The sequence below is a fragment of the Carettochelys insculpta genome, chromosome 1 (genome assembly GCF_033958435.1).
Source record: "Carettochelys insculpta isolate YL-2023 chromosome 1, ASM3395843v1, whole genome shotgun sequence".
Taxonomy (NCBI): domain Eukaryota; kingdom Metazoa; phylum Chordata; order Testudines; family Carettochelyidae; genus Carettochelys; species Carettochelys insculpta.
The window spans coordinates 156954985-156967037 of NC_134137.1; the positions used below are offsets into that span (position 1 = coordinate 156954985).

At 40.6% G+C, this 12053-nt stretch overlaps 1 protein-coding gene and 1 non-coding gene across 3 annotated transcripts in view; both read left to right on the forward strand.

Annotated features, from left to right (window-relative positions):
- The window catches only part of POLA1 (DNA polymerase alpha 1, catalytic subunit), a 373413-nt gene that overhangs the window by 49762 nt on the left and 311598 nt on the right, over window positions 1-12053 (forward strand). For both annotated transcript variants that reach the window (XM_074983379.1, XM_074983380.1), the window contains 7 exons: window positions 432-607; window positions 1924-2053; window positions 2410-2529; window positions 4327-4423; window positions 5405-5529; window positions 7951-8100; window positions 8340-8462. In XM_074983379.1, the coding sequence (XP_074839480.1) occupies window positions 432-607; window positions 1924-2053; window positions 2410-2529; window positions 4327-4423; window positions 5405-5529; window positions 7951-8100; window positions 8340-8462 (921 nt within the window). The remainder of the gene's footprint in view (window positions 1-431; window positions 608-1923; window positions 2054-2409; window positions 2530-4326; window positions 4424-5404; window positions 5530-7950; window positions 8101-8339; window positions 8463-12053) is intronic.
- Window positions 4830-4962, forward strand: LOC142007724 (small Cajal body-specific RNA 24). The gene has a single exon (XR_012644000.1).

The following is a 12053-nucleotide window of genomic DNA, read 5'->3' on the forward strand; positions in this document are numbered from 1 at the left end:
TTTCCACTACTTACTGGGCTCCTAGAAGACATTTAGGGGTAAAATACTAGCTAAATAACAGCATGGAACACTGAAAGCCAGGACTGGTGGCTACACACAAACTTAATGGAACCTTGACCACATCTGTGATAAGTGACCATCTGGCTAACTAAAATCAAGTCAGATCACAGATGCTGCCGGACTAGAGAGGTTCAGTCTGTAGTACAATTAAGCACATGTGTGAGGGATGGCAGGATTGGGCCTTAGCTATTATAGGGAGTCAGGTGCCCAGTCCTTCATATCCACAGACTTTGCTAAAATTCTTATAGGGCTTGATCTAAGTTCATTGACTTAAATGGAAGATTTCAGCTGCTTTGAGTGGGCTTTGGATCAGGCCCCGTACCTGCAAATTGGAGTGTGTGATGTGTTAATTATTTTTGTTCCCTTTTAAGGGTCGAGGTGGCTTTGCTGAAAGGAATGCAGCCTGTGGCCGGATGATCTGTGATGTGGAAATTTCAGCAAAGGAATTGATTCGTTGCAAGAGCTACCACTTATCTGAATTGGTGCATCAGATTCTGAAAACAGAGAGGGAAACAATTCCACCAGAAGAGATAAGAAATATGTACAGGTATATTGCTCAGTTTTGTGCACAGTTCTGTGTTGGAGAATGGAACAATATTTAGTTTCATTTAGCTAGTCTGTACGTATAATTTTATACTTGGTTTATCAGGAAGATGTGGCGTTGAATAGTAACATATTTAATATTTTCCATGATCTTCATTTAAAAACATTTTTAGAAATACTGTTCCTCAGAATTATGGTTTTAGTCATGGCTTAGATCAGGGGTCAGCAATCGCTGGCATGCGTGTGAAGACTGGAACATGAGCTGATTTTCATCGGCACGTGAGGCAGGAGATCAGCCCCACCCCCTCTACCCCCACCCCCTCATGCAGCAGGGGCACAGAGATCTGCAGGCACCACTCTGTTACTGTAGGTGCACACCATGGCAAGCAGAGCTGCTGTGGAAGGTGGGGATGTGCAAGACCCCTCCCCCGCCCCCGGCAAGCCGTCTGGTGGAGGGGTGGGGACGGTGGGCCAGGCTGCAGGTGGGGGGTGGCATGGAGCTGCTGGAAGCACAGGGCTGGGCCCATAGGGCCAAAGGTGGAGCAGGGGCACAGCTGCTCCCTCTGCTACATGTGCCCGCACTTGTCCTTGCCATCTGCCCTCCCCTCCTCTGGGGAAGGGGACTGATCCCCTCCTGCCCTCCCATCTCTGCCAGGGACAGGGATTGAGCCCCTCTGCCCCCATCTTGCCCTCTTCCCTGGGAGTTATTTAGTCTATCTGCCTGTGCCTCTGCCCACTGTCTTGGATGGGGGCTGAGGTTCTTGCTTTCCATTTCTGCCCTGTCTTGCTAGCTCACCGATCACTGTCACCGTCCTTCAGGCAGGCAGTTATTTTTGGCAAGGTGTTTGGAGGTCTTGCTTCCTCAAGGCTGGCCAGTTCGTCCCCGTCAGCTTACTTGCTCCCAGCACTTGCAAGCCCCACTTCTGCATGCCAGGTCTCTCCCTCCTTCCACCAGCCATAGCTTAAATAGTAAAGCTCTGCATCTTTACTTATTTATTAATGAAGCTGTATTAAGTACAACCAGCACTCCGACTATGCACAGAAGTTAAAAAGTCAGATTTCTGCACTCTGCATGGGAAAGGTTGCTGACCCCTCGCTTGGGTCATGCAAATAGAGACGTGTTATGAAAAATGTTACTTTAGCTACATTGTTCTGTTAATCTTGAATTACCGTGTTCAACTAAATGAATTTGCATCTTAATTTGGCATGGGTACACTGCAGAAATCAGAGACCCTTGGAACAAAATTTGGGTCTGCTCTTTGGCAAACTTTATATTGACCTGTTTTATGTTGTAACTTGCCTTCTTCCCTCTCTTCTCAGTGATTCTTCTCACTTACTGTACATGCTGGAGAACACCTGGACAGATGCCAAGTTCATTCTACAAATCATGTGTGAGCTGAATGTTCTCCCACTAGCCCTGCAGATCACAAACATCTCTGGGAATGTTATGGTATTTTTTTTTCTTCTTCCCTTCTGAAAAGCAGCTACTGGTTTGTGCCTTCTGTGGTTGGATATAGTCAATGCTTAGTCTGAATCAGTGCTTGTACCTGTGCGCTGTGAAGAGTGTGCATCCTTTGTTTTTCAAAGAGGTGAAAATCTGAATGACCTCCAAGGGATTCTTTCCTCTGATATTAAAGAGAGTATATACTACAAAAGTATTTTAGGTAGAAATGGACAGATAGCTGAATCATTTGGTGAACTTGTTTACGTATGATGCAAAATCCTCACAAACAGTGATATACATCTTCATTCATTTTTGTGTATCAGTATTTTGTTTTGAATTCTTATTTTTTCCCCCTCTCATAGTCAAGGACATTGATGGGTGGGCGATCGGAGCGTAATGAGTTCCTGCTGCTTCATGCTTTTTATGAGAGAGACTATATTGTGCCTGACAAGCAAGTTTTTAAAAAGCCTCAGCAGAAGCTGGTGGGTCCCAATTAATATTCTTGTTTTGACTTTCTTCCATGTTTCTTTAGATTCATTCTTATAAAAGTATTAATATATTTTCCTTTGAACATTATTTTCTTCATGAAAACATGAAAATAAGTGAATACTATCATAGGAGTAGTTTTTGGTCAGATAAACAAGAACTTTTTTCAAGATTTATTACATAAGTTGATGTAAGGCCTGAAGTGGAAAGCCTGCGATTTAATGGGGATGCTTTCAACTTGAAAAAAACATATGGCTGTCTGAAATTTTTAACCTACTATCATTATAGGAGCATTTATTTTCTTTCATGCTCAGTGATCTTCATTAAATATTTTTCAGGGTTTTTTGTTGTTTTTTATTGGTGTATTTAATGATATTTGGTATATAGTGATTTTGTGAACCGGTCAGTTTCTCCCTTACTGAAAAGACCCTTCTAGATACCAAAAAAAAACTTTTTAGGAAAAACCACCTTAATTTCTTCTTTCCGTATTGTGTCATTGTGGAGCCATTTGTTGATGCATATGCAGCTTGAATGCAAGACTGGATTTTTCTTGACTAGTAGTGTATGGGGGCAGGCATGTTGGACCCTGTGCTGCTTGTTCTTGGAAGGTTTGGAATTTAGCTTGAGCGAAGTCTAGCAGGTTGGACATCAGTTAGGTCCCTTTTTAGTATCTGTAGGAATGAGGGCTAATCCCCTGAAAGACTTGCATAGTAGGTGCTTATTCTGCCTGGGAGAATTCCATATCCATAGCAGGTGCTTCACCTGCCTGTCTTTTACTACAAGACTTCAAATCATAAGATAAGAGGCTGAAACTCTGAATTCTGGAATGATCTGGAAATACTGAGTTTCAAGACCTGTCTGGTCAAGCCTGCGCTGTCTGGTTGTCCTTTGGGCAGATAGGCACCTTCAAAGATATTTGGAGGAAAATAACACTGCCACCAATTCTGATGTCAAAGTCACTACTTTAGACATCAAAGTGGTGAATCACAAATGGCTTCTTTGAGCAGTGGGGTAGGAGCTCAGTGTCCTCACACAAACAAATGTACACGAAATAGTTCTTGTGTTTATAAGCCCACCATGTCTCATGTGATGCCAAAGATGCAAAGAAAGGAGCAACCCACTCTGTGTGTACTGGGCCTGGTGCTTGATGCACCCTTTTTTAACTCCAGCACCAGGAGAATAGATTCAGACCGAGGATATTGTTGGTGCTAAGATGCCCAACAGCAACAGTCACTTTCATGTTTTGCTTATAATCAGTTTCACTTTCTCCTGTACTTCTGGTGCCCCACTGAGACAATGTTCAATTCATAAGAAACCCCTTCCTGTTAGAATGAAAGAGCAAATATGGCTATTGATCTGAAGTGTATTAGCTTTTTTTAAAGAAAATGCTATTTTCATAAAACAGACTTTGGGGCTTAAATTGATTTACTAATATTCTTTTTAAATGATCTCTTGATTTCTCTCCTTCCTTGAGTTTGAGACTGTGCCACATGCCGTAGATGCCCCGTTCTCTGGTGGTGATTCCTAAAAGACTGCGTAATCTTTTGTGATTGGTCTGTTCCCAGAGCAGTGAATCATTGTGCAACTTTGTGATGCAAAGAGCCTCAATCAGGATATTAATAAAAATATTCATGTAATAGATCCCTGTTAGAAAAAACCCTGCTCCTGTCTTATTCTGTATTTCTGTCTTTCTTTCTTTTTGCCCCCTAAATTAAGACTTATAAATTAGAAACTTGATATTTGGTTCAAGGGAAGCTAGATGTTGGATTTTTTTGTTTTAATGCGAAATGCAGGTGGATGAAGATGACGACTGTGAAGAGCAGAATAAATCAAAGATAGGGAGAAAGAAGGCCGCATATGCTGGGGGTTTAGTGTTGGATCCAAAAGTGGGTAAGGTTTGGCAGTTTTACTGCTTGTAACAGTATATCAGGTCATACATGTGAAGGGTCGTTCCAAATAAATGTTGTAACATTATTTGTTTAAAAAAAAATTTTTCAAAGCAAAATGCAGAAAAAAAATCTACAGCCCCCTTTTTGTGATCATTATTAGCACGACCAGAATCTTGAGAAGATAGTTAAGGGGCAATTCAGCAAAACTTTCTTGTAAGGCTGTAGACACAGGAGTAACTTTGTGTCTAATTTCTTGGTGTCTTGCTTTTAAGAAACAAACAGGAAAAATGGGTAACTTGGTTTGTCAATAGAGTAGTTTATCTTTCATGCAATGTCAGGGAGGATTTAGGGATTTTTTTTGTCTTTTTTGTATTTAGATTGTGTATAGGATACGTATATTTTACTAGTGGATGTTTAAGGTTTTCCATGGTTTCTCCTGTATGTGGTGGAAACTGTACAAATGCATCCTACAGTAATACAGAAGCTATCTGTTTAACCCTGGCAAGTTAAAAGGGTTAGATCGTTCCACTTCTGACAGGCATTAATCACAGGCTAATAGTGTATCTTAATCTTTGTTTAATATGTTGCTTAGACACATCCCGTAGCGCACTGGTCTGTGGACTCTGAATCCGTGCTACTGCTGAACCTTATACAGAGCACAGTATGAACTGGCAACACTCCACCTCGTCTGGGGTCAGCCGTGTAATACGGCAGTGGCATGTCGCTTTTGACACTCTCATCCTTCCCCAGATCTTGTCTTCGGTGTATGATATCTTCTCCTCCCCCACCACAGATTCAGCCTGTTCGATAAATTTCTTATTCATCGTTATTGAATTACACCCTGAAAGTCAATGGAAATCTCTCATTTGGCAATAATGAGAGTTGGATTTGCTCCCTAGTGGTGGATAAATAATTATATGGATCCTCATACTGTGTTGTGTTCTTATCAGTGTACTACCTTCTACTCTGTATTCTATTTTAGGTTTTTATGACACATTCATTTTGCTTCTGGACTTCAATAGCTTGTACCCTTCAATTATCCAGGAGTTCAACATATGTTTTACTACGGTGCAGAGAGTATCATCAGATGCACAGAAAAGGGCAGAGGTTTGTGTGTGTTTTATTAATAATATGATTTGAGGTTCAAATCTTCAGTGTGTTTCATGTGAATTAAAATTGAACACTGTTGTGTCAGAAAAATGATCCTACATGCTTATCTCCATATACTCACATTGTTATTTCTACTTCTGGGAGCACCTGATATGTGCTAGGTGATTTCCAAATTCGCAAGGAGGACAATCCTTGCTGCAAGAAAAAGGCAACCTAGGACGTCATCTTTTTGCTTCCTATCTCCCAGAATGTGTTATCTATAAGTATCTCATCTGTTTCCTTTCAATAGTACAATAATACTCCTCATGCTTGCACTCCTGGCAGGATACTCCATTCCTTACCCTCGGCCTTACAAGAGGATTTAGTGGGGGGCTCAGATAATCCTGTCTTTTGTTCCTGTAAAACTTCTATATAATCCACCTTTTTTGTGGCTAAATCCCTTGTCTGTGTGTTGTCATTTCCCACCCCGGCCTCCAGACATGACATCTTGCACAATACAAAGGCACTACGGAAATAAACTTGCTATTCTAACCTTTTTTCTGTGGGATTCTTTTTGTCCTCTATTTCTATTTCACACTTCTCATCCTCCTCCCCTTTTTGGTCACTCCTCTCCTTTGGACCACTCCATTTCTATCTATTCCTCTGTTTTTAATTTCTTCCTACAATTCGTTGCATGCTGATTTTCTGAACTTGCCTTTTGTGTTCTTTTTCTGTGCACACCTTTGCATGTTTCCACGTAGTCCTTTTTATGCTCAGCACTCTCTCCTTCTGTTCTGCTGAACAGACGTTCTCTCTTTATTCATGTCTTTCACCAGATGAGGTTGGGGGATGGATGGATGGATGTGTATGCTGTGTGACTGGATCATCACGTGGTCTCTGAAGTGTATTGGCTATCTGAGGCAAAGTGTAATCTCTGTATGCATGCTTTGTTTTACATTCGTAAACCCCAAAAATATTTAATTGGAGGATATGAATTAACTAGGGCCACTATGAGTGTTGACTGTCTCCTGTGTTACCAGGTACTTGAGCTCCAGATAAGCTATATGCCCCTGCGTTTCCACTCGATGGAATAAATCGTGTGTCAATTCAGAAAGACTGTTCTGTGCCCGCTGTATTTTAGGGTGCAGACAGAGAGGGTTGATTTCAAATCAAAGATATTTAAATGACACATTTTTACTAGTGATTCTAAATCATCAATTTTAATCATGTTTCACATTTGTACTTTTTAGTTTTCTTTCTTAAAAAAAAAAAAAGGTTGATTCTCATTGGTTGGTAACTATTAAAACATGGTGATTTGCAACTAAATGTATCCTTCATATTTCATTTGGTCCTTCTTGCAATCAAGAGGATATCTATACACAGTTATTTAAGTACTTATGTAGCTAAACTGGCATTTATTCAGATGCTTAATTTTTATATTTATATTTTGTTAGGAAATGGTGAATCATCCATTCCTATTTACTAGGTGATTAACTTTTGTGATCTGGGTGAAACGCTGTTGAGGTGGAAATTCAAATTCAGTTAAAAATGCATGATATCAGTACATTAGTTTTTCTTTCTTTAAAAATAAATAAAATTACCTTAAGTGTGCTGGATACATTAGAAAAAAGCTGATTTAAAACAGTTTTGTAGCTAAAACAGAAATGAGTCAGTTCAATCCACTAAGTATGGACAAATATCTCTTTTGTTGTATTAATCTGGTCACCTTGTCCTTCAAGATTTGTCTGCGCAGCATTGATGAAATATATCTGAGGGAGTGTGGTTTGCAAAGTTCTTAACGTGTTGTGGTGTAACAAACCCATGTAGACGCTGGTGTTGTGTTTTTTTAAGAGGTGCCTGATGGGCTGTGTTTAACATGAACTTGGCATCTTTAGGAGTACAACAGCAGAGTCTACACAGGTCACATTGGAGTTCTTTACGAATCACAGCCTCTGGTGCACACTGCCTCACATATGTTTTGTATAAACAAAGCCATTGTCTTTCCTTTCTTCAGGTAGAATTGGCATTTGAAGGTTTTGTGTCCCTAGAGCTCTGAAACAATTCACTGTAGCCTGTGTTCCTGCAGTGGTGCTCAGATAATCCCAAAACACTTTGGTTTTTGTTCCTACTGTGACATCTGAGCAAAGTATTTTGGGGTGCATTAGAAGAGTTGCTAGTGTACTGGTAGTGAATAGACAATACTGGACTCAGGAATTTTGGGGGTACCAGTGGTTCTGCAGCAAAAAATTGGTAGAACTAAAAAGTATGAAAAACACCTTCACTTCTGGTATCTTAAACTGTGTCCAGTGAGCACAGGTCCCTTTTTACTCTGCAAAAATTTCAAAAAAGCCAACAACTTTTTCAGTCTGTCATCCTTAATAATAGAGTAAAATCGACGTTTTAAGCAAATACTTAATAAACTAAATGATCATTTGACAGGATGAAGTGCAAGAAGAAATTCCAGAACTACCAGATCCATCTTTAGAAATGGGAATTTTGCCTCGAGAGATTAGGAAGTTGGTGGAGAGAAGGCGGCAAGTCAAGCAATTGATGAAACAGCCAGACTTAAATCCTGACCTCTGTTTACAGGTTTGTCTCATAGAAGAGCTTGTCTGCCTGTGCCGTATCTTCTTCAAGTCCATCGACCAAACTACAGAATAGGAGTGGTTACTTTATTTCCAATTTCCATTAACTATTGTATTGTAAGATGCTTATTTGTGGTATAGAGATGTGGTGGGTGCCATAAATAGCTGTGAGTACTTGATAATGTTATCTTCAGCTTTTTGTCAGGTTATGGTGATTAATGTCTTGCTTATGTTCCTTTTCAGTATGATATCAGACAGAAAGCTTTGAAGCTTACAGCTAACAGCATGTATGGCTGTCTGGGGTTTTCTCACAGTAGATTCTATGCCAAGCCTTTGGCTGCTTTGGTGACACACAAAGGAAGGGAGGTGAGTCATTAAATAGCTTTTTGAAAAGGTTAAAGCATCCCAGGTTTCACTGAGTAGTAGAATGGGCTTTACTCTCTTATAAATCTCTTGTCTTCAGGTATGCAACTTTATTTTAGCCTCTTTTATTTCAAGAAGACAGATTACAGGAATAGTGGTAAAGCTGAGATTTAAATAAATGTTGATCTGATAAATATGAGAATTAGAATAATTAAACTTTTTGTAATTTTGATGTTTGTCATGATAAACGGGTCTGTTGTAATCAGATCAATATTTACTCACAAATTTACCATAATAGGAAACAGTAGTATAGGGTCCTGTTCCGCAGTGTACTGAGCTGCCTGCTTGAGTTCAGTGGGACTGCTGCAATGTGTAAGTTTATGCATACGTTTAAGAACTTTGCTGAATTGATGCCTTGTCTCTCAGGCTATGTCTGCACGATCACTTATATTAGTCTGACCCAGTGGGCAATACGTGGCCCACAGGGTCTCTACCTGTAGCCTTCAGACCACCTGGCTGTGCCTCTCCCCCATGCATCTGTCACCCACAGAGCCACCAGAGCACCACACTTTTGGAGGAGTCTGCTCCTTCCCCTCCCTCCCAGAGCTGGAACACAACACAATTGAGTCGCGGCATCCCAGCTCTGGAAGGGAGCGCGAGGAGTTGGGGATGGGAGTGCAAATCAGGTGATTGACGCACTCCAAAGTACTGGGAGGGAACGGGGAGGTGTAAGAAGTGCAGGTCTCTGATGCCCCAGGGTGTGAGGGGTGCAATGGGGGGGAGCAGATAAGGGGGCCACAAATGGAACACCAGTGCATTGTAGGCTGCTGCAGCCCACTGAGGTGAAGGTGGGGGGCCAATCATGCAGCCCACTTACTATTTAGGGTTGCCTGTCCCTGGTCTAAGTTACATCGCTCAGGAGTGTGAATAAGCAGCCCCTTTCCTGCCCCCTGCTGAATGACACAAGTTACATCAACCTGAGCACTGGCGTGGACACTGCTATGGTGGTGGGAGAGCTACTGACACTCATTAGGGTGAATTAATTAACTTGACAAGGAAGTTCTCTCCTGTTGGCTTAAGAGGCCATCACAGTTGCATCGGTACAGCAATACCACTGTAAGCACTTGAGTGTATCCGTAGCCTTAGATTCTCCTAGTGTGTATAGTTACAATTCATGTCATGGCCTCTGGAGGGTCAAAAACTTTGTAAGGTACACTGACAAGTTTGATGAGTAAAAACCTTGATTTCATTCTTCTTTCTTTATGAAGTCTATATTATTCTGCCTGTTGTCCCATCAGAACAAATATTCCTTTATTGTTTTTTTTAAAATTGAGCAGCCTATCCACAACATTTAACCTTATTTAAAAAAAAAAAAGAATGAAAATTTATGGTTAAGAAATAACAATTTCAAGCTTCCAGTGGATTATTTTGAATGGTTGATGTTAGACTAAAGATTTTAGTATCCTTGGGAAATACGCTGTATTTAAGATTCAGACATATAATGTGGCCAACTTCTTAAGTGAACTAAGACAAATATAGTTTTGAACAAATTCATGCCCAAATTATTTTATAGTTCGGGAACTCCATGTGATTTTTCTTATTTATTTATTTATTTTTTGGAAAAGGGATTGTGATGGGGTGGACTAAGCCCTGGTGTCCCTACAGGAGGCCAGAGTCCTTGCCACACCCCATCCCAGCTAGTAAAGCAGAAAAGAGGTCCTCCAGGCAGGATAGAATGGCTGTCTCTGCAGCAGCCAGTCAGGACCCAGCAGACTGGTAGAAAAGAAGCAGCTCCTCACAGGATCTTGATGCAGGCAGGTCTGTCTGACTGGGAGGCCAGCAGCGCAATGGACAGCTCTGCGTGCAAGCTAAACTTAAACCTGGACGAGGCCCAGGTCCTGTGACCAAAGACTGGGCGCAAGCCTAGTACAAGAACCAATAACACCATAGACAGGGCTAGTCAGTTCCTAGCCTCAGAATCTTGAGGATGACCAGACAAGGCAGCATCCAGGGGAAGTGTCTGGCCCTACTTGGCCAGGGTCAACTAGGCAGAGACCTTACACAGCACCCCTTTGCCGTAGAGGGGCGCTCACAAGTGGGTGGACCCTGTTACAGTGATTAAATCATATTTCTTATGATTATGCACCTGATAATACATATAACTTGAATAGCTGTAGGTAAGATTTTGCAGTGCTGCATTTTTACAGTGTTGGTTGAGGGTTGTACAGTAATGTTTGCAAAAGGATTAAGTGTGAAAACCAGAAGTAAGACTAAATTTATATCATGTAAAGTGCTGGCAAGTTGTCTGTATTGTTAACTTTTTATTAATAGTATTTTGGGGAGATTGGGTTTGGCTGTGATGACATTAGAAGTGGGTTGGACCGTGCAAGTTTGTTGTACTGATTAAAAATTCTAGGAATTACACATTATTCTTTTAAAAAATGGTTTGAAATCATGTTGATGGGGCAGAAATGACCTTGTATGTACACTTGGATTTAGTGGCGGAAGAATTTCATGTCAGACAGAAGAAATTCCTTCTATGAACGGCACCACAGCTGTTCCAGCGCATCACATACAACCTCAACATCACCTATATACTCCTCTGAGTCTCCCATTCAGACCCCCGCTCACCCAGCTGTGCTTAGTTGGTGACATGTTGGAAACTCAGTGCAGATAGGTGCAACTGCAGGCATGTATATGTGAGCTTTAAGCAGGGGAATTTGGTCAGCATGAATTTTGTGTGCATGTGTGACAGGAGCAGGGTGAGAGTGGGGGTCAAGATTCCAACAAATGTTAAGTTGTAAAGTAACTAGTGTAGTAATTGTAGCAGTCATTCACTAGATGGCGATAGATACCTTGAGATCATTAAACAATTAAGACTTTCAATTTTGTCATTGAATGATTGTGACCATTGTTGAGTACACATCCTTTTAAATTGATCTTCCATGATTCTTAATTTAATTTTTATGATACAGCTCATCTGGGAGGGTGGGTTCATATTAATCTGAAATATTCCATAGTATCAAAAATCTTATATTTATGATCAAAACAAAAAAGCAGTCCTGTAGCACTTCAAAGACTAACAAAATAATTTATTAGGTGATGAGCTTTCTTGGGACAGACCCACTTTTTCAGGTGATCACCTAATAAATTATTTTGTTAGACTTTAAAGTGCAACTGGACTGCTTTCTTGTTTTGATAGTATATAGCCTAGCATGGCTTTCTCTCTGTTACTTATATCTGAGTTTTGTATATTCTAGGAGAAAAAAATGTTGTTTCAAAAAAGGGGGAAAAAACCAAAACACATGCACTCTGCAAAGTCAAATTTGGCCTTAAATGTTTATAAGCAGAAGTATTTGCTAAAACTGAAGACCAGTAGATATATTTTTATGAATTGCTTTTATAATCCTGTGGGATTAAAAAAAAATCAAAGACTTCTCTGCAGTATTTGCCATCCAGATGGGGAACTGTTGGGTTGAATTATAGTTCACTGGTTCTCAAACTTTTTCGTAGTGTGACTCGAAGCTGAATGAGTTTCAGGGGCTATTTCAGTCGAGGTTACTGCAGCAGTTGTCTGCCTTGAAAAGTAGGAAG